Below are 25,850 nucleotides of genomic sequence, written 5' to 3'. Positions count from 1 at the left end.
AAATCATCTCATGCTAACGTACAAATAATATTCTACACAAAGCAGTAAGTGAGCAAATATTTATTGAGCCTCTATTATTATAGTCTCAGAGGTGATTTACAGGAAAACAGACATGGTCCTACATCAGGAAGTTATATATGAAAACTCTGCAGAAGTTTTTATAATGATAAGAGTAAAAGGTACTATTTTTTGAGGGATTTCTACTTCATAGGATTATTGTGAGTATTACATGAGAAACTTTTACTCCCCCCCCCCCCCGCCCTTTTTACAGATATAGACACTAAGCCTTAGCAAGGTCAAATGGAGACAAACTCTGAATGTTTCCACTATCCTGGTGCTCTCTCAGCATCACATTGTACAGTTGAGCAAGTTGTTCAGTGCTCAGAAGTGCCTGGCTGAGAGTCGAAGTGGGAATGAAATGAGCCCTGTGGTTCGCTTGAAAAGCCGATGTGGGGTAATGTATACTGTTGAATGAGTATACACCTGGGTAGCTACCACCCCAATCAAGATAGAGAGCATTTCCACCACCCTCAGAAAGTGCCTTTGTGCCATTTTATAGTCTTTCCACTCCTTCCCACCCTGCCACCAACCCCCAGTGACCACTCATCTGATTCTCCTGAATACCATAATTTTGCATGTTTTCTGACAGCACTGTCCTACCGAACTTTATGCAGGATGGAAATGTTCTCTATATCTGTGCTGTCCTATACAGTTGCCACTGATCACATATGACTGTTGAAATGTGGCACTTGAAATGTGGCAACTGAGAAACTGAATTTTTAATTCCACTTAATTTAAATTAATTTTTTACTTACACTTAAATAGCCACATGTGGCTAGTGGCTACTATATTGGACAGCATTGGTCTAGAACTTCAAATACATGGAATCAGTCAGTGCCTGGCTTCTTTCATACAACCTCATATTTTTGAGATTTATGTTTTGAATCTCAAAATCTTGAGATTAGGTTTGTTACAACATAAGAAGATCATTTTTTACAATTGCTGAGCAGTATTCTATTCTATGAATAGGTCTCAGGTTGTTTATTTATCTGTTAATAGACTTTTGGGTTGTTCCCGGTTTGAGGCTATTATGAATAAAGCTGCTATAAACATTTGCATACAAGTCTGTTTGTGAATGCATGCTTTTATTTTTCTTCCATGTGTGGAATTTGGAAGTCATATGGTAAATGAATATTTAACTTTATAAGAAAATGCCAAATCGTTTTCCAAAATGGCTGTACCATTTTATATTCCCACCACAATATTGCAGTTGCTCCACATTCTTACCAACTTTGGTATGGTCAGTTTTTTTAATTTCAGCCATCCTAGTGGGCATAAAGTGCTATCTCATTGAGAGTTGAATTGGTATTTCCCTGATGACTGATGATATTGAACATCTTTTCATGTGCTTGTATTTCTTCTTTTGAAAAGAGATTATTCAAATCTTTGCCCATTTTTAAAGATTGTCTTGTCTTTTTTTATTGAGTTGCAGGAGATCTTTATGTATTCTGGATGCAGAGCCCTTGTTAGATATTTATATTACAAATATTTTCTACCATATTATGGCTTGCCTTTTGAAGAGCAGATATTTTAAATTGTGATACAGTTCACATTATCAATTGTTTTTCTTTTGTGGTTGTACTTTTGTGTTCAGCCTAAGAAATTTCTGCTTATTCCAGTGGTTATAAAGATTTTCTCCTATGCTTTCTTTTAGAAAGTTTATAATTTTAGCATTTATATTTAGGACTGTCATCCATTTTGAGTTAACTTTTGTGTATGGTGTGAAGAAGGGATTGAGGTTCACTTTTTATTTCCATACAGAAATTTTGTTGATCTGTCACAATTTGTTAATAGGCTGTTCCCATTATATTATCTGGTGGAGTGTCTGTTCAAGTCTTTTGCCCATTTTTAAAAATTGGCTTATCTGGTTATTATTGAGTTTTTAATATATATTCTGGATACAAGAACTTTTCAGATATATATATTGTGAATATTTTCTCCCAATCTGTGACTTGCCTTTTTGTTTCTTAATGGTATTTTTTTTTTGAAGAGTGGAAGTTTTAAATTTTGATTAAGTCCATTTTACCTTTTTTTCCCTTTTATGGTTAGTGCTTTTTGTGTTCTAAGAAATGTTTCTGTATCCCAAGGTCATGAAGATTTCTCCTGTTTTCTTCTAGAAGTTTTATAGTTTTAGATTCTATGTTTAGCACTGTAAATCATTCTGAATTAATTGTTGTGTATTGTGATGTAGGGGTTGATGTTCACTGCTTTTCTATTTGGATCCAGGGCCATTTATTGACTATCCTTTCCCCATTGAATTACCTTTGCACCTTTGTTGAAAAGCCAATTGACTAAATGTGTTGTTATATTTCTAGACTCTATTCTATTCCATTGACCTAAATTTCTATCCTTATGCTGACAGCACACCATCAAGTTTACTGTAGCTTTGTAGAAGTCTTGAAAATAGGTTGTGTAAGTACTCCAATTTGTTCTTCCCTTAAAAATTATTTTGGTTACTCTAGGTTTTTTTAATTTTCCATGAATTTGCAAAATTCTTTCAATACTTGAAAATCAATTAGTATAGTTTACCATTTTAACTTTTTTTTTTACATCTTTATTGGAGTATAATTGCTTTACAGTGTTGTGTTAGTTTCTGCTGTATAACAAAGTGAATCAGTTATATGTATACATATATCCCCATATCCCCTCCCTCTTGTGCCTCCCTCCCACCCTCCCTATCCCACCCCTCTAGGTGGTCACAAAGCACGGAGCTGATGTCCCTGTGCTATGCAGCTGCTTCCCACTAGCTATCTATTTTACATTTGGTAGTGTATATATGTCAATGCTACTCTCTCACTTTTTAAGGAACCTCCATACTGTTCTCCATAGTGGCTGTATCAATTTACTTTCCCACCAACAGTGCAAGGGGATTCCCTTTTCTCCACACCCTCTCTGGCATTGATTGTTTGTAGAATTTTTGATGATGGCCATTCTGACTGGTGAGAGGTGATACCTCATTGTGGTTTTGATTTGCATTTCTCTAATGATTAGTGATGTTGAACATCCTTTAAAGTGGGGTTTATCCCAGGAATGCAAGGATTCTTCAATATATGCAAATCAATCAATGTGATATACCATATTAATAAAGTGAAGGATAAAAACCATATGATAATCTCAACAGACGCAGAAAAAGCTTTCGACAAAATTCAACAACCACTTATGATAAAAACTCTCCAGAAAGTGGGCACAGAGGGAACTTACCTCAACATAATAAAGGCCATATATGACAAACCCAGAGCCAACATCATCCTCAATGGTGAAAAACTGAAACCATTTCCTCTAAGATCAGGAACAAGACAAGGTTGCCCACTCTCACCACTGTTATTCAACATAGTTTTGGAAGTTTTAGCCACGGCAATCAGAGAAGAAAAGGAAAGAAATGGAATCCAAATTGGAAAAGAGGTCACTGTTTGCAGATGACATGATACTATACATAGAGAATCCTAAAGATGCTACCAGAAAACTGCTGGAGCTAATCAATGAATTTGGTAAAGTAGCAGGATACAAAATTAATGCACAGAAATCTCTTGCATTCCTTTTTTTTTTTTTTTTTTTTTTTTTTTGCGGTACGCGGGTCTCTCACTGTTGTGGCCTCTCCTGTTGCGGAGCACAGGCTCCGGACGCGCAGGCTCAGCGGCCATGGCTCACAGGCCCAGCCGCTCCGCGGCATGTGGGATCTTCCCGGACCAGGGCACGAACCCGTGTCGCCTGCATCGGCAGGCGGACTCTCAACCACTGCGCCACCAGGGAAGCCCCTCTTGCATTCCTATACCATGTTAACTTATTAGAGGAGAAAAATTATAGTTATCTCAATAAATGCAGAAAAAGCATTGGGCAAAACTCATTTGTGATAAAACTTCCAGCAAACTAGGAATACAAAGGAAAATGCTCAGTTTAACAAAGGGCATTTATGAGACACCTACACCTAACATCTTATTAAGTAATCATGTATAGAATACTCTCTAGGACTGAGAACATGGGAAGGATATGCACTCTTTGTACTTATATTAGCATCAGAATTGGAGATCCTAGCAAGTGCAGAAAAGAAACAAAATGTATACATTTTAGAACGAAAGAAGCAAAACTCTTTATTTGAAGATGACATGGATGTCCCTGCAGAAAATTCTAAGTCACCTACAAATTATCTGCTAGAAGTACTAAGTGACCTTAGCAAGGGTATAAGTGATAATGTCTACACACAATAATCAATTGTATTTCTGCATTCTAGCAGCAAACAACTAGAAAATGAAATGTAAAATAATTCCATTTACAATAGCAGCACCGACATAGGAACAAATTTAACAAAAGATGTGCAAGACCTCTGTATAGATGAATACAAAATATTAAATCTGTGTAATCTATGTCTGAGCCTCTCAACCATCACTTTCCATTTTAGTTATTTTTTTAACTTATTTTTTTATTGAAATATAGTTGATTTACAATGTTGTGTTAATTTCTGCTGCACAACAAAGTGACTCAGTTATACACGTATATACATTCTTTTTTATGTTCTTTTCCATTATGGTTTATCCCAAGATATTGAATATAGTTCTCTGTGCTGTACAGTAGGACCTTGTTGTTTATCCATTCTATATGTAATAGTTGGCATCTACTAACCCCAAACTCCCAGTCCATCCCTCCCCCATTCCCCCTCCCCTTTGGCAACCACACGTCTGTTCCCTATGTCTGTGAGTCTGTTTCTGTTTTGTAGAGAGTCAGCCATCATTTTCAAAGCAGCAAATTCATTGTAGGACAAGGTGGAAGCAAATGTCAGACTTTCTTCTCTGGGCTTCCCAGCTGTCCAGGATTGTGGCTTCTCAGATCTAGCTGCCTTGGTAGCCCTCCACTAACCTTCATGAAAGGTTCCAGATGGGCCAAAAATTCTTGAGGATTATAAGAAAATACTTTATGTTAATAATCTATTAAGAGTTCACATTCAGACAACAATGCTATGCATGGCTTGCTCTTCCCTGAGACTCCAGAGGGCTGTGTGGTTGGCCCTGCCTCTACACAGCATGGCCACTTTACACACCTGCTGTCCTCTGCCTCCTGCGAGCACACACAGTTCAGCTGTGTGACGTTCTGCAAGTGACACACACACTGTGAAAGCAGCCTGGCCCTGCAGCAGCTCTTCCATCTATGACATGCAGAAAATAGTCAAGAAGAGCCCCTCTTTCCCCCAGGATCTACAGAGTTTTCTTTTTTTAGGTTGCTCTTATATAAGTATCACTCACCATGAGAGAGCTGCTAGGCCTAGCTATCACACAATATGTCACATTCATAAAAACAATAAACATGCAGGCATTATTCTACTTAAAAACAATAAAACCAATTTAATTCTAAGGCACATCTTGCTCCCAGTATTTTATTTTTAAAATACTATTAGATGTCCATGACATCTAATCTAGTTTTAATACAGAGGTATTTCAACTTAAATATTTTCTCTGAGGAAATCAGATATTGTTTTGGGCAAAGCTTTTAAATCACAATAAAATAGTTATGAAACAGCAAAAAAGAGAAGATATGTATATATATACAGAGGTGTGTGTATACATATACCTACATATATTCATATATATGTGGAGAGAGAAGCACTAGTACGAGTTAGCTACATCATGTTTATGGATTAGAAGCCTCAGTATGGTCAGGATGTTATCTTTCTCCAAATTGATATATTTATTAAAACCAATCCAAAACAAAGTCCTTGCAGATTGATGATATTCTTTTTTTTATTTTAATTTTTCAAATTTACTTTTGGCTGCATTGGACTTTGTTGCTGTGCGCGGAGAGCAGTAGTTGCGGAGAGTGGGGGCTACTCTTCGTCGCGGTGAGTGGGCTCTAGGTGTGCAGGCTTCAGTAGTTGCAGCACGTGGGCTCAGTAGTTGTGGCTCGCGGGCTTAGTTGTACCGCGGCATGTGGGATCTTCCTGAACCTGGGATTGAACCCGTGTCCCCTGCATTGGCAGGCGGATTCTTAACCACTGCACCACCAGGGACGTCCCAGGTTGATGATATTCTTGAGGATTGGGTTAAGGTTTGGATTTACCACACTAAATAATGTGACGCTCTGTTCCTTCTCAACTGATGTGGATGAAAGGATGAGAATAGTGTTTGGGGAAGATTTTTCTAAAAATTGTATGGGATGGATTGAAAGAGGAAAAGGTTAGAATTTGGGAGACTGGAATCTCTTAAGTTCTAATGGGTTATAAGGGGCAAGGATTGGGCTCAAATAGCCGTGGAAAGGAAGGAGAGAGTCAAATGCCTTTTGAGACCAAGTATATGCCTAGGTATAAGCCAGGAATGTGGGGTGCAGGGTCTCTATAAAACTCCTTAAGTTTGAAGATGCAAGGTCTTTGTTTTTAAAAAGCTCTCAGTCCATGCAGGGGTCCTACATTATCAATAACTACAATATAGTGTGCCGTGACATGCTATGGTGAGATGTGGGAAGAACTATGGGAAACACAGATGAGAGCAATTAATGCTGACAAGTGAGCATCAGAGAGGGCTATAGAGAGGAGATGCTGTTTAAGCTGGGTGATGGAGTCTTAGTTAACTTAGAAGACAGTAGTAAGGGAAATGCAAGAGGCATCAAGTGCTAGGTTGGTTCAATAAAGGGCAAAAGAACAGTGTGACAGGATATCTTTTCCTTGAGGGTATTGGTCAGAGATGAAACTGGAAAAAATCGATTGGGACTAAATCATGGAGGGTCAAATACCATCTTCTACTGCCCACTTTTCTCTCTTCTCATCATCTTATCAAAAACATGAATCTCTGTGTGCATACGTCCTGTGAGTGTCAACACCATAATCCTATTTGCCTCCGCTCTTGGCTTAAAGTTACATTCTACTAATGTCTGTATCCCCATATTTCTGGGAGAGCAATAGGGAGAGAAGGGGCAGTTTGCAAGCTGACTGGAGACTGTATTTACAGTGAGGATTTCCTTTCCTTGGGAGTTTTACAATTGAGAATTAACCTGCATAGACAAACTTTTTTTGTGATCCTCCATGTTACTGTATCGGCAGCCCTATCAATGTATTCATTCAAAAATATTTATTTGTGTAACCTATCAAATCAACTCCTGATATCCAGTGTACACAGAGTAGAAAGATTAAGGTCTCTCTGAGTTTTCTGGGTCATAAGTCTAGCATCAAACTCTGAAACTTTTCTAATAAAGAGAGTAGAAGTCACAAAGGGTTAAGTCGTTGGGGTCTTGGAAAATGATCTGGATGGGTACACCAGTGCCTTTTGGGAGTGTTTTAAAATCTTTGTTTCTTTGTGACGTAAGGAATTTCTGTCATCATAGTTCAGAGAAAGGAGGTCAGGAGAGGCTGGAACAGCAGACATTCACCGGAGAAGAAAGAGTGAAGACTGACTCATATCATGCAGTTTGGGTGTGGGTGTGTGCAAACACCTACAACCGTGCACTCCACGTGCCTGTGGTTGGGAGAAAGGGAGGAAAGGGTTGTGCAGACATAATATTTTCTTTAATCTCTTTGCTGAGTGGACTTTGGAGAAGAGCATGCGTAAGTAAATAACTGTGGCATGGTTGTTTGTCTGTCATACACATGATACTCAAAGGGACTCTATAAAATCCTGTAAGTTAAGATGCAAATAGAACTATTCTGTTACCAACTTTGTTGGTTACCCTAGTATTTCTCTTCCATGATGGTGAAATTACTGCGCAATTTTCAGTTTCTTTGATTAGTTGAAATGTTCTCCTACGAGCTTCAGATGAATTCACGGTTATGCATTATATTTTCTTCAACTTTCTTTACAATGCTCGTTCTACCCGAATATGGATAAAAATAATCGCTACCTCTTTGTAAAGTTCCAGCTCAAATCTCCCTCCATCAGAGCTTTACTGATCCCCTGGTCCTTGGCCATCTTGCTTTCTGAGCCCTGTGGAATATAACAGGTGCTTAATAAATAATTGACAGTTGTCTAGTAGATTAGTTTTTGTTGTTGTTGTCATACTCCACCTCCTTCCAACACCTACAGTTAGAAAAGACAATATGCTTGTATTTAATATTTTTCTAATTTTACTATTTTGTATGACGCAAAGCATTCCGTCTGGTTTAAGAGCATAAACTTGGAGATGTAGTAGGAATTAGGGACTATAACTTTCCCTCCAATGCAGGAATTTTCTATATAGCTTCCTTGTTACACTCCTCTGTACTCTTACATAAGTGACTCAAATACTCTGAGCCTCATTCATAAAATGGGGACGACAATAGTACTCACCTTTATTAGTTAGGAACAGATCTGGATGCCTGTGACAGAAAACCTAAAATAGTGGTAGCTTAAAGAAGATAGCATTTTATTTTTCTCTCTTCCAAATCTAGGAAACAGGCACAGTGGCTTCTATCTTGTTTCTTTGCTATGCAAGGCATCTATTCTCATGTTTACCTCACAGTCTGATATGGCTGCTTTAGCTCCAGCCATCATGCCTTCCCTGCAGCCAGCAGAAGGGAGAAAGAGGAGGAAGAGAAGGGCACACTCTCTCCCTTCAAGGACACTGTCCATAAGTAGCAAACCATTTTGCTTATATCTAATTAGCACTAACTTACTTGTATTACTACATCTAGCTGTAGGGGAGGCTAATAAAGGGATGGCCACTAAATTTCACTAAAATTCAGAAGTTCTATTATTGAGGAAAATGAGAACAGATTTGGGGGGACAATTAGCAAGTCTCTGTCACCCTACTGATAATTTTATGAGATAAAAGATGAAGATGTTAAGAAAAAAAATGTCATGAAGAACTTAGGGGTAAAGCAGGAATAAAGACGCAGACCTCCTAGAGAATGGACTTGAGTTTATGGGGAGGGGGAAGGGTGAGCTGTGACAGGGCGAGAGAGAGTCATGGGCATATACACACTAACAAACGTAGTAAGGTAGATAGCTAGTGGGAAGCAGCCGCATGGCACAGGGATATTGGCTCGGTGCTTTGTGACAGCCTGGAGGGGTGGGATAGGGAGGGTGGGAGGGAGGGAGACGCAAGAGGGAAGACATATGGGAACATATGTTTATGTATGACTGATTCACTTTGTTATAAAGCAGAAACTAACACACCATTGTAAAGCAATTATACCCCAATAAAGATGTTAAAAAAAAAAAAAGATGAAGATGAAATGAGATAATACGTACACTGTGCTTAGAACATGCCTGACATACAATACATGCTTAATAAGTATTAGCCATTGTTTTTATAATTAAACATTATAGGCAGTCATTCATTCACTCTATTATTTGTTCAACAGACATTGAATACCTACTATGCTGGATATCATACCTCTCCTGTTTAAATCTTTCTATCAACAATGAGGAGAAGACTGCTGTCCAAGATAGCCTGTCCTTTGTGGAACAGCTCTAAAAGTTAGGGAATTATTTATCAAACTAAGCCAAAGCATGCCTCCCCAATAATTCATTTGTTTTGGCCCTGATCTTACCTTTTGAAACTATGAAACAAGCCTTTTTCCTCATTTCAGTTCTTCAAATACATGAAAATGGCTAATAAGCCTCACGCTTAGTTTTCTGTCTCTAAACAGGCATTTTGTTAACTCATTTATTTAGTGTGTAGTTTGACAAACTTTTTCTGTAAAGGGCTAGATGGTAAATATTTCTGGCTTTGCAGGTCACATGGTCTCTGTCACAATTTCTCAACTCTACCACTGTAATGGGAAAGTAGCCGTGGACATTATATAAATGAATGGCCACGACTGTGTCCCTATAAAATTTTGTTTACAAAAACAGATAGCAGGCCAGATTTTGGCCTGGTGCTATAGTTTGCTAGCCCCCGATTTAGCCCATGGAAACTTACCAACAAGGTTATTTATGACTGATATTCCCCTACTCTGAAGCTGAAAACTTACTCTGTGACACTCCTGATTCTTCTTATACCTTTCATTTCTTTTTCTTGTCTTACTACAAGATTTGGCTAGAATTTCTAGCTAGGATTGGCTAGGATTTCTAGCACCCCCTGCGTCTCCATAACTTTACTTCCTGGCCAGTCATTTCCCTTGACACATTATCTATCCCAATTCATCTCTAGCTTGGAAACGCTACCTTGACAAGTCCTCTCTTGTTCTGCCATATTCTTAACTCACATATTGTTTGACCTCTCCCAGGCTGGCCCTTCTCCAATCTTCCCCACAAACCTGTGCACATTAAGAAATGAAGAATCCTTTTTTCCATCCCTTTCTTTTTCAAATCTGTTAGACTCTGATCTTCATTCGGACTTCAGCTTTTCTTCAGTTAACAGTCTAATGCTAACTATAACTCTAACCAAACCCAACTTCCCTCAAAGACAACCTAGAGGAGATAGGTAGAAAATTAACATTTACTGATGGGCCAGGCACTGCTGACATTTGCAACATGTATGTTTCACTCCAATGTTATAGATGTGGTAAGGGCAGTTCGAGATTGATCATATAACCAGCTGTGGTCATGCAGCTGAGATTCAGGGAGTCAATCCCAGTTATAGAATAGAAATTCAAATTTGACTGGACCTGAGGAGTGGAATGTGTGAATCTGGCAAAAGTAATTCAACACCATGTCACAAATACAACAGAGTTGCTAAACTCTGGTCATCTTCTCTCATCAAGACATTTACAAGGCATAGAATAACAAACATTTGCACTGAACTTTTGGTTTTCAGAACATTTCCTTCACAGTTTTATGAAGTAGGTGATTTTATTTCAATTTTACAGGAGAGGAAATCAAACCGCAAAGTGGTTAAAATATTTGCCGGAATTGCCAGGCGGCAGTGTCTTTCTATTTCTCTCTAGGAGAGTCCACAATTGCTCTTCTCGTAAAAGTCCGTACACCTCTTTTCTAGCTAACTCTGTTTTGTCTTTCATACCTCAGCTCGGTCATCATCTTTTCCAAGAAATACTTCCTGCAGTCACTCCCACCTTGTGCCCACCATCTGATTTAGATGCTCTTCCTCTGTGTTAACCCAGATCATCATCACCTTATTTGCACTGTATCTTAACCGATGAAGCATTAACTTGTAAGGAAATCAGGGGCACATTTAATTGTGCCTCGTTTAATTTTGTACTCAATAAATATTTGTCGAATAAAGGAATGACGTGAGCTGGAGCCAAGTCAGTGCTCCAGGGAGTCATTTTCCTGGGATGTTGCTCAGTCCTGGTTACACCTGGAGGCAAAACAGAAACCTCAGCCTCTTCCAGAGACAAATGCAAATAAAAGAGGATTCTCCCAGGAGCCATCGATCTCTGTAACCAGGGGACATCAGAAATTCAAACCTGTGGGGTTTTAGACTAGATAGCAAAGAAAGCAGCATAACTATGGAGAAGAGCGTAGGTTCTAGAGTCAGGCTTCTTGGATTTGAATCCTGACTTTACCATTTTCCAGCCGTGTGATCTTTGGCAAGTGACTTAGCTTTTCTCTGCTTGGGTTTTTAATCTCTCACACGTGGATAATGATGGAACTCATCTATATTAGTTACTTATTGCTGTGCAACGAATTATCCCCAAAACTTAATGCCTCAAAACAATGAACATTTATTATCTCACAGTTTCTGTGGGGCAGGAATTTGGAAAGGGCTCAGGTGAGTGCTTCTGGCTCTGGGTCACTGGTGAGGTTACAGTCAAGAAGTCGAGTAAGGCTGCCTTCATGTGGAGCCTTGACTGAGGTTGGAGGATCACTTTCCAAGGTGGCTCACTCAAGTAGCCGTTGGCAGGAGGCTTCAGTTCTTGCCACAGGGAACTCTCCTTATGACATGGTAGCTGATATCCCCCAGAGAAAGCAAGAGAGGAAGAGCCAAGAAGGAACTCCGATGACTTTTATGAGCTATTCTCAGAAGTCATACACTGTTACTTCCATGTCATTGTCTGTGTTAGAAGGACGTCACTAAGTAGAGCCCACATTCAAGGAAAGGGGAATCAGTCTCCACATTTTGAAAGGAAGAGTATCACAGAATTTGTGGACATATTTTAAAACCATCACAGTATCTGGTAGAGTTGAGTGAGAATTACATGAGATAAGAATTATAAAATGCTTAGAACAGGACTTAAGCAGCACCTACCTTGAATTACCTTCCTCATGGGTTAGAAAGGATGGATGAACTGTCAATCTGAAGGCTTTGGCTTGAAAAATTACATTCCTCTAAAAAATGGAGCAAAGATATTGAAAGCTGGTGCCGTAAGCCATTAAAGTATTCAGTATAGTTCTTGACATGAAAAGTTGTTCATGTTTTGAATTTTTAAAAGCAGGTATAAAACAGCATGTACAGTATGATCTGGTATTTGTGTAATTATATACTTATACCTCTGTATGTTAATACATAGGGAGCATTCTGGAAGGAGGTTCCTCATAGTATTAATCATGGTTATCTCTGGGTGGTGGAATTTGTGTTAAGGTAAAAAAAAATGTGTGTGTTTTTCTGCATTGTTTGAATTGTTTTATACTGAGCATATATCTACAAAAATAAGAGAGGCATTTTCCAAAGAAAATAAAAAAGAAACCAAGTTGGAAGGAAGACACAAAAGGTGGAAAGGGTTAGGATGTTGTATTAGGACGTTGCTGCTCTGGGTGGGTTGGTTTGTTCCTTGTGATGTATATGATCGATAGGGTGTCCTCTGATCTTCAAGGTAGTTGTGAAGACCTGCATGTGCTGAAAGCAGGTGAGAGTTTGTGACTGTCCTTGCTTGAGGAGACATATATGTAAGAGAAGAAGGGAAGAGCGGAAAAGGAGGAAGCAAGGAGAAGAGGGACATCTGTGTAGCAAAGAGCAAAGACAGGGTGAATCTGCTGTTGACAGCAGAGCCTGAATGCCATCAGTTGCCTTGGGAAGAACAGCTTTACCTATAAAGGAACAGTATACTTGTGATGGGCACCCTATGGGCCCAGAGTGCCTTGAATATCCTTTATAATTGCACTTGCCACATTGGACTGAAATCTGTTCAATTGTCTCTCCTTAATAGACTTGCAAGCAGGTCCTGGCTTTCTAGCCCATTACACGGTTCCCAGCAGAGAGCAGGGTTCAATAATTTGGAGAATAAAATAGGCTAAATTATTTTTTTAAATAATGTCTTTCACAAATTGAAAATGTTTATGTCAGTTGACATTCAACTGAATAATTTATTCAAATGAAACAGAGGGAGTTAAAAATGTATATACTTTATGGGAAAAAATTAGAAACACTGCCCAAAGATGTTCTTTGAAAGGTTTAAATCTATCATTTGTCTCCCATTTGTTGCATCTGTTCTTTGTTCACCTTTTCCTTTTTTCTGCCTTCTTTTTTATTATTTGAAAAAAATTTTAAGATTCTAATATCTTTACTTATTTCCTATGTTTTTTTCTTGAAGTGGTTGCACTGGGGCTTATAGGATACATCTTTAGCTTATGACAACCTGACTTTAAGTAATGTTATCCCGATTCATGTAGAAAATAATCTTATAACAATATATTTCCATTTCCTCTCTCTTGACCTTTGTGCTATTATTGTCATATATTTCACTTCTGCATTTGTTAGTAACTCCACAATGCCTTGTTACTATTTTTGCTTTAAATGGTCAGTTATCTTAAGTTATTTAAAAAGTAAGAAAAAATTGTATTTATCCACATATTTAACATTTTTCATACTCTTTATTTCTTTTTATAGATTCAGATTTCTATCAGGTATCATCTTCCTTCTGCCTAAAGGACTTCTTTTACCATTTCTTATATGTAAGTTTGCTAGTGATGAATTCTTCCAGCGTTATATGTCTAAAAAGTCCTTATTTCATTTTTGTTTTCAAAAGATTTTTGCTGAGTATAGAAGTCTAAGTAGGCAGTATATATATATATACATATATATATATTTTTTTTTTTCCCCCCAGTACTTTAAAGGTTTACTCCACTGTCTTCTGGCTTGCATTGTTTCTATGAGAAGCCTGCTATCATCCTTATCTTTGCTCCTCTCTACTTCATGTGTCTTCTTTCTCTAACTTCCTTGGCCTCTTTGAATTCTCAACTACTTCTCTTTAAATTAGACACACTGTTGGGTTTCATCTGGGTCCCACCTCCCTCCCCGGTAGCCTAAAAACTCTTAAGCTATAAGCTAGGGCATTTATAGAGCTCACCTTATTTGTTTTTTTCTTCTTTCAGGGATCATTGTTCTATGTTGCCTGTTGTTCAATATCTGAAAACCATTATTTCATTATTTTTTTCTGATTTTTTTTCAGTTGTTTAAGGAAGGAAGATAAATCTGGTCTCTGTTACTCCATTCTGACTGGAAACAGAAGTTCTGAAATACTGAATCAGAAAAATGATACCAACTTCTGATTGCAAAACTCCTTACTCAAAATGGATTCGTAGTTTGCCTTAGCTTAGAATTATGAGTTCATGTTTGAAAACCTGTTTAGTGCCACAGTGTTTGACATTATCCCTTTTTCTCACAGGATACATTCGAACTGGATTTTTAAATCATTGTAAGCCAGTGATGAATCAGAGGTTACAGAATGCAATGTCGAATAAAAGTCTTCGAAAGAATTGCTTCAAATGACCAAAGAAAGAAAATTGATCTACCGCCTTAAAACCTTGATCTCGAAGAGCATACTGCACATGGTAGGAAGTGATAACTGGGGAAATTTATGTGGCTCTTAATGCACCTAAATGAAGGAATTGTCACTTTGTTTCTCAGAGGGCTTATACACCTGAGATTATTTTAATAACCCATAGTTTTATTAACATTTTGACATGATCACAAACGGGGAGAAACAGCGGTAGCTAAAGCCTGCTCATTGGTCACGATGACTTCTGAAGAAATGGCAGCTTCTGTCCTCAGACCTGTGACTCAGCGAAAAGTGGTATCTGCTCAGTCGGCTGTAGATGAAAGTAACGATAAGGTCTCGGACATCAGTGTTCCAAAGACGCATCCTGTCAGGCAGAGCGGGGAGACTTCTCATACCATCTCACAACTGACCAAACTTACAGAAGAACCTTCTGGAAGCAACTTGCCCCAGATTCTCTCAGTAGCAAGGGAGAAAATAACGAGTGATGAGAACAGTAATGAAGAGTGCTGGGAGAAAAGCATACCAGACTCTGTGAAAAACCTTAACGTTAACTGCAACAACATGCTGAAAAACCATCAGTGTGGCCTTCCTCAGAGCCAGTTTTATGAAACGTGTGATTCTACCACAGAGGAAGGCCTGTGTTTGGAAACTGGAATCCCTTCTTCACTGGAAAGAAAGGTGTTCCCTGGAATTCAACTGGAAATAGATGGACCTCCCGCGGGCATTATTAGTCCATTAGGAGCTCAATCAGCCATCTTAGAGACGGGCAGGGCACACCCTGACAGCAACATGGCGGTATTTCACTTTCAGTATGAAGTTGACAGAAGAATGTCAGACACTTTCTGTCCCCTGTCGGATAACTTGATTTTGGATGATTGTGGAAACTGTGTACTACCTGCTGTTGGTGGGGAACAAAAGAACAATTACATGGTGTATACTTGTAAACTGATGGAATTGGCAAGTAACTGTGACAGTAAGAATAGGCAGCTGCAGTATGATCCTTGTGACCCCTTGAATGACAAATACTTGTGCTTTGAAGGCTCTTGCCCGAAGGCCGATGTAGTATGTTCAAGTGACAGCTTTTGCGGGGAGGATTTTATGGACAGTCCACCTGCCAAGACCTTTCTGAGCCATTTTGAGGACTTCCCTGACAATTGTGAAGATGCAGAAGAAGATTTATTCAAAAGCAAGAAGGAGCGGTCCACTTGGCTAGTGAGGAGATTTTGTAAAAATGACAGGGAAGTAAAGAAATCTGTATACACTGGGACAAGGGCAATTGTGAGAACTCTGCCTTCCGGTCACATTGGGCTGGGGGCTTGGAGTCACGTTGATCGGAAGAGAAACAGTCTCTTACTGCCTTGTGGGAGAGTCATGGAACGGCTGTCAACAGTGGTGACGAGGCAAGATGGGGGCCAATGTCCGTCAGAAGCCCAGTGGTATCCGGTAAGAGTTAAAGTTTCTTTTGATCAATTCTTTAAAGTTGAGTTTTTAAAAATCCAAATCTCCGTTGTCTTAATTCATGGGAAATTTTCAGTTCTGGCAAATGACTCTTAGAGGAAGCATTTGTAATTTTTGGAAACTAGTAGACCTAACAGATACTGGAATTGACAGCTATCAAGATTGTGTTAATGCCACAACAATATAAGTAACAAAATACACATACATACATCATCAGGATAGGAGAAATTAGGGATAGCCCCTGGTTACTGTGCACAGGATTATAAGATGGAGACAACTGAGAGTGGGAAACGGGCTCCCTCAACTGATTGTCTAGTTGTGTCCTTTGGAGATATATGCTTCTGTCCTCTTCTACCATGTAGCTCATTGTTTGCTCTTAGGTTGCAAGGCCTAAAGGAACTTAAATCTGTTTTCCTCCGTTTTCTAGCCAATGCTCCCAGTTTCTTCCCCCTTCACCCTTTTTATGCCATAGGCCCTTTTGGCAATTTGGTAAAGTCTTTAAACTGAGAAGAGCACTTTTAAATGCATCAAACGAAGTACAAAGGATCATAAAAGACACAGATTATGTGGATATACGTTTATCAAGATAATTTTGAAATTGTAATATAGCAGAGTACCGTAATGGCATAATGCAATAATAGCATCTAGCAATGTGATAACAATCATAGTTTCAAAGTAGGATGAATGTTAGTAGGGAATGGTTTACCTGGGGCTTTCCCAGTTTTAGCACTGCAAGTCCCATGCTCTGGGAAGCCACTCAGTCTTGGGCAAACCAGGGCAGTTGGTCACCCTAATTGTAAATACTATTTTAGGTCTCTTCCGTGACTATAATATATGGAAATATCTGTGGTTTCTGTTGGTGGCAAAAAGCACAGGTACTGCCAGTATTACTGAAGTTTGTTGCTTACATTCATAATTGAAGGAAATTCTACATTTCTATTTGAGATTAATAAAAAAATTCTTTTTCATCCAACTTTCTGGGCTCTCTGAGTTCTATCCACAGTTCCCCCTGTTTAAGTTAAGATTCCTGCTTTAGAAATGCACACAATTAGCTGCCCACTCTTGGACCTGATCCTTGCATCGGAAGCCAGCACCATGTATCATCTCGGTTTTTCCCTTCTCTGGCTAAATAGCCCTACTTCCTTCAACTGATCTTCATGGAAGAGCCCTTTCTATAACTCTTGCATTTCAGTTTTACACAGTTCCTTAAAACCTGGCCCAGTAAATAAAACCTGGTCTAGAACATCCCTTTTATTGAAATATGACTAGTATATTTTTATTTTAATCATCATCAACCATGGGAGCTAATGTTTATTGTGCATTTTACATGTGCCAGGCATTGGGCCAAATAACTTACATACTTGATTTCATGCAGTCATCTCAACTACCTTCTGATATGGTCTGATTATTAACCCCATTGTATTGCTAAGAAAACGGAGTCTCAAGGAAATTCTGTACCTTGCCCACAGTCACTTAGCTAGTAAGTGGTATAACTAGGACCTGTAATCCAGGCAACTCACACTCTTAGTTTCTCGGGATCAAGAAAGATATAAAATTTAGATTAAGTTTTCAAAGGAACGAAAGAATTCTGTTCTTTTCACAGTATGTTGATTGAGTAGCCCCACTTACTAATGCTCATAGTATCTCAGACTTCTCGTGTTCCACACGGTGGCTCTGACCCTGGTTATGTGTTAGAATCAATGTCCAGGCTCCACCCCAGACCCTCTGAATCAGAATCACTGGGGTAGGGCACAGCATGAATAATTTCTCTAAGTTCCCCTGGTGGTTCTATGATTCTATGGAGTTGAGAACCACTGACCAGGAGCTTAAACTGAGCTTTTTGCTTTTTGGTCAGGACATTTCGGGAATATTTGCTCTGCCCTAAATTCCCTGACCCGGCTCTGGTTCTCAGGAGTGTCAGGGCTGCCCTGGGAGCCTGCCTGAAAAGTGACAGCTTGCAGGCCCTTCTCTCTGTACATTTGATGGGCAGTTCAACCCGGCAAGTGTCAAGGGATTTGGTTTTGAATCTTCATCTGGTTCCTCATGAAACCTGAGTCAAGAGTTGGTGTGAGCTACCCACATGCTCCCCAGCTCTTCTGACAGAATTTTGTCCACCCAGGAGAAAAAAGCTCATTCCAGGCATGTGTGTCCTGCCTGCACTATGGTGACTTGTCCAGTGCTGACCATGAAACTGCTGCTGATGGCAACATGTCAACCCACTTAAAAATGCATTGATTTTAAAATCCATGTACACTTGAAATTGAACATTAAGAACACAACAGAAATTTAAATACAGCAAAGTAAATGGAAGTAGATGGCTTGAAACCATTATCAGAGTTCCCCACACACTTATACAGTCATGAGGGTCATGAATCTGATGTCAATTTCAGAATAATTTTTGGCATGCCTTTATTCATTCCTCCAGTTTCTGGAGCCCTGCCACTTCTTCTGAGAATGTTCACTGGTCCCTAGCTCAAACCTGTCCCTTTCTGTCTGTCAGAGGCCTTGGGATGGGTAATTTCCAAAGAAAAGAACCAAAGAGATGATGCAAATCATCTTTTTCCTGCTTCTTAGTCTCTGGAGGCTGGGAGAGCCTGCCACACCTCCTGCAGAGTAAACCTCAGGAACTTCTCTCTCCTTCTCTCTGTCTGGGCTTCCTGGAGGCTGTGGCCATTTTTATTAACCCCAAAGATGAAGCTGGGGGATGGGCCAATTGTCCTCCTGTTCATTCATTTGTTCGTTCTTTCTTTTTTTTTGTAGTTAATTTACAATGTTGTGTTAGTTTCTGGTGCACAGCAAAGTGATTGTTTTATTTATATATATATATTATTTTTCATATTCTTTTCCATTAAAGATACTGAATATAGTTCCTTGTGCTATACAAGTATGACATTGTTGCTTATTCTCCTATCCTTTCTTAAGGGTAATTTCTGAAAGGGAGAGCCTTTTTTGAACACTCAAACATGGCAGGAATGAATCAGTATTTTCTGAAGTATCATATTGTCTCTGCATCTCATTCTTTAGTTTGAGTCTGGTGGAAATCCTTCTCAAAAGTTGCACAGATGAATTATAGCCCCTTTCCCCCTGCTCCTGTAAATTCCATCCTCCACCTAAAAAAACTACAGACCCCCAAGGTTATTCTCCTGTTCCTGTTCTTCGATTATTTCATGTGTCCGTCCTAGCTCTCCAATCAGATTGTAAGTTTATTAAGGTCAAGAAATGGCCCTACCTTTTGTATACTCTCCATAGTGCAAGCACGATGCCAAGTATTAAGAAAACAGGACAATGCCATGCTTACAATCATGGTCTCTGGAGTCAGTCGCCCTGAATTGAAATTGTGACTTTGACTCCAACACCTACTGGCCATGTGACCTTGGGCAAGTTGTTTAACCTCCTTGTCCCTAATTGCCTTAAAGGTAAACTGGGAATAATGGTTCTTGGGGGATTAAATGAAATGCTACCATAAAGTCCTCTGCACGGTGCCTGGCCCCTCTTCTCGCCCGGGGCTGTTATCTTGCGCTTTGTCATGAACTGTCCCCACCTCCTTCTACTCTTTGGTGCCTTCTCGCACAGGGATGTTTACCGTGGTATGCATTTGAAGGTATGTCCTTCCATCTATGATGTGGTAGCTTGCTTAATCCCTCCCACACGTTTAGAGTATGTGTTATTTGTCCAATTAGTTCCTTTGCCTCACATTAAAAATTTTTTTCTTGAATGCCTTCGTCAAGATAACCCAATTAATTTATGTTTGCACAGCTGTGCAGGGAAGAATGGATTTCAATGGGAGACATTAATGAGGATTAATGCTTGCTGACTGACTAACCATATTGGTATCTTCCTCCTCCTGCCTGTAAAAAATTAAAACCTACCCCTTATTCAGTTACAACCCCCCTTGCCTGCTTTCAGTTTATTGGCTCAACAAGACGGCATATTTTGGCAAGTGGCTAAAGTCTCCAGGTTAAATGTTGGTTAAAGGTGCTTTTCCTTTAAAAAAAAATTCTCCCCTTGCCCGAATTTTGGGGAGTTTTAAGTACCTAGAGTTATTCTGAATATGAAGTACAGGAGGATCCTGCGTCTGCTGGAATTACTCATGTAACCTAGTTCTCCGTGCACTGAATGATGAAACATGGAGAATGTGAAGGTGGCAGGGCAGACAGCCCACCAGGTCCTGTTTTATTGCTTCATTTGTTTCCCTGCCTTGATCCACAAGAGGATTTACCGTGAAAGAATATATACAACAAAATAGAAAAAATGAAGTTTTACTTTTTAGAAATCAGACTAGGAAAACTAAATTAAAAACCAGCTTCTATGTTGCTATTCCCTGTTCTGCTTTCTGCCTTCTAAAATGTGTCTTTCTCCTTCACATTTTATTCTGTTCTCTAGCAGAGAAAATTAAACTTAAGAGGCAGTGAAAAATATTCGCGTGTTTAACATAAATGCCTTTGTCAGCACATATGTCCTGGATTCTTTATTTTCTCTATTATGTGTAAAGGGACCAACCGATAATAAATTCATCTTCTAAGTTGTAACTGTTATGGATGATCAAATATCCATTGAGCCCTGCTGTCCAGTGTTGTAATAGATGGCAGTTGAAATAGCAACATGTCTTGTTTTCTTATCTGGAAATTTGGTCTCCCTGCAACTTGGGTACAGTTGGACCTTGAAATAATTAAAATTTCACAGGGTGCCCAGGTAAGCTGAAAGCCTGTGCTTGGGGACATGCCAGGCCTCCTCTTCCATTACTAAGGGTTATGTCAGGGTCATGACATGGGTATAGGACGATGCTGGCCCCTTCCTGCTGAGCACAGTGAAAGGGAATCCAGTTCCCGGCCAGCCCCTGTGCAGTTTAGTCACATCTAGTGCATCAGTGGAAAATGTGATGGGCTGTCAATAGGACAGCTTTCACTTATTAGCTGCATTGGGGCCGTTTAGAATGAATTTACTTCCACATCTCGGTAGTCACACCAGCTCTTTGGCTAGGATTTGGCAATAAAAGAGAAACAAAAAAAAAAGGAATGAAAAACACTGACCCTGGGCCGTAGTTTAAGGTGAATGTATTCATGGCCACTGTTACTCTTTTTTTTTTTTTTTAAGATTTGCTATAAACTGTTATTCTTATGTTAGCTTTGGGACACAATCAGATTAGGATGTTTTTCGTGTTCTTCCTTTTCCCCAGATGTCCTGCATAATGAGAATTAGCAGCTGGAGAGGCCTGCCCCATCCCTGGAAATGGGCTGTGGTTAAAATGTGGCCTGAAAAGAATCAGAACCCGTGGGCAAAGATAAGAGCATCAGATGGAGGCCTGATCTAACCCACACTGTGCATTTTTTACACAGGATGAACTCAGGCTGCCCATAGAATGACTTCCCCATAGTCATGAGTGATGAAGTGGCCCTCTTCCCCCGCCACCGCCCCTCCCTACCTCCCCCGGGAGCTGACTCAAGTACAGCAGTCCCCTTAGGGCTTATAGGCCTCCTGGAGTGATGCGGATTCAACACTCAAGGACTGAAGCATTTTTGGCAGTGGGGGGAGGGGGTGGTGACCGTCCCCTGACCCTCCATGACTAGACTAACTCATGGCTCAGGCAGGATCTTCCCTGAAAACCTCTTCTCGGACAATGGTGCTAGGGTCATTTTCTGACCCTGAAGAGCCCCATGCAGTAGTTTTTTGTTGTAGCAGCGGGCCTGGATACATTCAGAGCCTCAGGTTAAACAAGCGTCTTAACAGAGCTCAGTTATCCAAATCCCTAACCCCATCACTCAGCCCTTGAACCCCAACCCCTTCCCTCTCATTCAGGCCATCACCCCTCAAATCCTCAGAAAGAACTCAGCAGAAAACCACCTCTGCCTTTAGCAACACAAGGACACAATGATCTTCAAGGAGAGCCCATACGTTGAAACCCAATAGACCTCCTTGGAGGGAAGGAGAAATGCTTTGATTTTTTTTTCCTTTTTAAAATGGCTTTATTGAGATACAATTCACATAGCATACAGTTTACCTATTTAAAGTATATAATCCAGTGGTTTGGGGTATATTCACATATGTATGCAATCATCTCCACAATTTTAGAACATTTTTATCACCTCAGAAAAAACCCCGTACCCTTTAGCTATCACCCTCCATTCTCTCCATCCCTTCCCCCCTCCCCCAGCCCTAAGCATCCACTAATCTACTTTCCATGTCTATAGATTTCCCTATTCTGGACCTTCATATGAATGGACTCATATAGTATGCAGTCTTTTGTGACTGGCTTCTTTCACTGAGCATAATATTTTCAGGGTTCCAAGTTCATAGCATGTATGAGTACCATGTGAGTTTTTTCTGCTGAATGATATTCCATTGTATGAATATACCACATTTTCTTTATCCATTCATCAGTTGCTGGACATTGTCTTTTTTTCTGCTTTTTGGCTGTGAACTTTCGTGTACAGGTTTTCGTGTAGACATATATTTTCTTGAGTGTATACCTAGGAGTGGAATTGCTGGGTCATATAATTGTGCTTAGCTTTTTGAGGAACTGCCAGACCTTTTTCCAAAGCAGCTGCAGCTTTTTACATTCCCACCAGCAATGTGCAAGCGTTCTAATTCCTCCACGTTCTGACCAACATTTCTTAGTGTCCATCTTTTTGCTTATAGCCATCCTAGGGGGTATGAAATGATATCTCATTGTGGTTTTGATTTGCATTTTCCTGATGGCCAGTGATGTTGAACATCTTTTCATGTGCTTGTTGACCATGTATGCATCTTTGGAGAAATGCCTATTCAAATCCTGTGCCCATTTAAAAAAATATTTTTTTAATTTTTGAATTCTTTACGTATTTTGGATATAAGTCCATTATCAGATTGTGATTTGCAATATATAGCTAGATACATGTATAGGTATAGATATAATGAATGGAAGTCAAGAGGGCAGCAAAGAAGGCTTCCAATTTTAATGCACAGTGAATCTTGTTAAACCTTTCCGTTGGATATTGATCTCATTCTTAGTCTTTCTTACACTACCCGACCAGCAACAACTTTCAAGTAAAACTTTCTATCTTCCTTCTCCCCACAATTCTCTCCAAACTCCAGTCTGCTTAGTTTCTCCTTCCTCTTCTGCCCAAGCTTTTTATCATGCATATAGGTCATTTTTCTAATTATCCAAATTCTGCTCCACAGAGCAGTGGCTGGGAACCAGATTGTTTCCTGCAAACTTGTGCATCACAGGGAGGCATTGAGGAGGATGTCACCACTTCATAGTAACATGCTCCATCATGCACAGGTGCAGCAGGGCCAGGCCTGGGCTGAGACAAGCAGGTGCCTAGGGTGCAAAATTTAAGGAGGCAGGGTCTTGCAAGTGCCAACCCTGTACTTATCAGTGAGCGCCTCCTTAAATTTTGAGCCCTAGGCAGCTTACTTGTCTCACCCTAGTTCCAGCCTTGGGTATGAGGGTCTAAGAGTATCTTTGCTTTAGAAATGCGTATTATCTTCCTAGTTCAGGAATGGCCTTGACTAAACACCCATATACCTTAATACAGATATTCTTAAAATATAAGTTAAGAATGGTTCCTCATTTTTATTTTTATTTTATTTTATTTTCTCTTGCGGTACGCGGACCTCTCGCTGTTGTGAGCTCTCCCGTTACGGAGCACAGGCTCCGGACGCACAGGCTCAGCGGCCATGGCTCATGGGCCCAGCCACTCTGCGGCACGTGGGATCTTCCCGGACCGGGGCACAAACCCACGTCCCCTGCATCGGCAGGCGGACTCTCAACCACTGCGCCACCAGGGAAGCCCTGGTTCCTCATTTTTAAAGGGTTCAAAAAAATCACAAGAATAATAATATTTCATAACATGTGAAAGTTATAAGAAATTCAAATTTTACTCTTCACCAATGAAAGTTATTGGAACACAGTCACACCTGTTCCTTTATGTGTTGTTTACAGCTGATTTCTCCCTGTAACAGCAGAGTTGAGTAGCTGCAATCCAGACTGTATGGCCTGCAAAGACTAAAATATTTATGATCTGGTCCTCTACAGCAAGTTTGCCTTCCCCTGGCTTAGAACACCCCTTTCTACCTGGCGAATTCCTACCCATCCTTCCTTCCTGAGCTTAGATTTCACATTCTCTCCATGGTCTTTACTACCAGTCCCCTCCCCCTACCACGGATCCCAGTACAGAGTTTCTCTGACAGTCAGTACTCAATACGTATTTCTTGAATGACTCCCTGAATTATAAATGAATAAAGGCGGTTTCCACCCACTTACGGTGTCTTCTCTCCTTCCCCAGACCCAGTGCAAGCTTGTTAGCTATCCTTCCCCTGACCCTCAGAGCTTGGAACCAGTTCCTTAGTGCAGTGCCTAGGACAGAATCAGAATTTTCCATTGATATTCAAAGGATCTTTTTCAGTCCTGTGAACCCAGAGATCCATGCTTGTCACCTCGACAGATTTTGCCAAAAAGACAAAGAAGGGACATGTTTGGACCTCCTTGTTCCTGGCCCACCATTTCAACTGGCTGTAAAGACCTTTGAGAAAGTTTCCAAATGTTTTGTGTTTATAAGGGAACACCTGATTCTGCTGTTATCCGCAATGGGCCAGGGAGGAAAGAAAGCCCCCTCCTGTCAAGACCCAGGAGCTCTGTCCCTGCCCTTCAGAACCCCCAGCCCGTACAGGCAGATTTCCGTCATGGACCAGAGGGGATCTAGCTTCTGTTTCTCAGTCACGGTCAGGGATGATGTTGGTGGTAAAGCGATGGGGACAGCATGCCATGTTTGTTAGTTGAGGAGATCATTGTTGGCGTTTGGGAGGTGTTTGGCCAGTTCCTTCAAACCATCTGACCCCTTAATACTCTCAATAATAGACCTGAGGTAGCACCTTCCCACCCCCAAAAAAGACCTAAGTACCAGTTCCAGCTCTACTATTAACTGGTTGTGTGACCTTAAGCAAGTCACTTTAGGACCTGGGATTTTAATTCCTTTGGGTATAAAGGAAATTGAGGGCAGGCATGGACTCATTGCCTACTTCGTGTCAGACACTGTGTATATGATTTGCAGATATTAACTTAATGTTTCCTGTTAAAAACCCCAGCAGGCTATGACTTGTTGATTTAAGTCCCAGCCATGGATTTTGGGGTGAGTGTTCTGCCTCACCCAGAACTACCTCCTGGAGGTTTGATTTGGAGAGAAACTTGTCACTCAAACACTTGGAGTAATGGCAGGACAGAGGAGAGATGCTCCTTCATCACTGGCTAAGCACTGAAATGCCTGGAGCAGTACATCAGCGAGCACTTAGTGGGCTCTCACAGGGTGCCAGGCCCTGGGCTTCCCAGATGTCTTTGCTCTTTTCCCTCTCGTAGACAGCAACTGTCTACGAGACTGATATTATGAACATCCTCATTTCATGCTCATGATAAGTAACGGGACCAAGCTCACACAGTGTCAGGACTTGAACCCAGGTCTGCCTACCTCCATAACCCATGCTCATAACAGCTCCTCAGAAGTTTCCCTGGAAGATTCTGATGTAACTCACCCCGGTAACTTGGCAGAGGTTCTGCTCTCTTATTAAATGTGCAAATGTTGAGCTGGATGAATCCTTGAGCTGTTTCTTTCTTCAAATGTGAGTTGGGTGTGACCTTTGGATGAAATGGGAGACGTGGGGAACAATACCAATTCTTAATGTGAGGGGCGTGTTGGCTATTGAAATGGCTAAGATTTATTTTTTATGACTCAGCCTGCAAGGGGGAAGAAACCAAGCCCGAAGGTTTGAATTTTTTACTGAATTGCTGTAATTTAGAAGGACATTTTAAAAGTTTTATAAGTAAGTAAGCAAGAACAAAGTC

The 25,850-nt window shown here is 40.2% G+C and overlaps 1 protein-coding gene across 2 annotated transcripts in view; it reads left to right on the top strand.

Moving 5' to 3' along the window:
- PLCE1 (phospholipase C epsilon 1) overlaps nucleotides 1–25,850 on the top strand; it is a 317,614-nt gene that overhangs the window by 26,922 nt on the left and 264,842 nt on the right. For both annotated transcript variants that reach the window (XM_073794169.1, XM_019939658.3), the window contains exon 2: nucleotides 14,462–16,018. In XM_073794169.1, the coding sequence (XP_073650270.1) occupies nucleotides 14,813–16,018 (1,206 nt within the window). In that variant the 5' untranslated portion in view covers nucleotides 14,462–14,812. The remainder of the gene's footprint in view (nucleotides 1–14,461; nucleotides 16,019–25,850) is intronic.

The sequence above is a fragment of the Tursiops truncatus genome, chromosome 16 (assembly GCF_011762595.2).
Source record: "Tursiops truncatus isolate mTurTru1 chromosome 16, mTurTru1.mat.Y, whole genome shotgun sequence".
Classification (NCBI taxonomy): Eukaryota; Metazoa; Chordata; class Mammalia; order Artiodactyla; family Delphinidae; genus Tursiops; species Tursiops truncatus.
The sequence above is the reverse complement of the archived record's forward strand: the minus strand, read 5'-3'. Positions and strand labels throughout refer to the sequence as shown.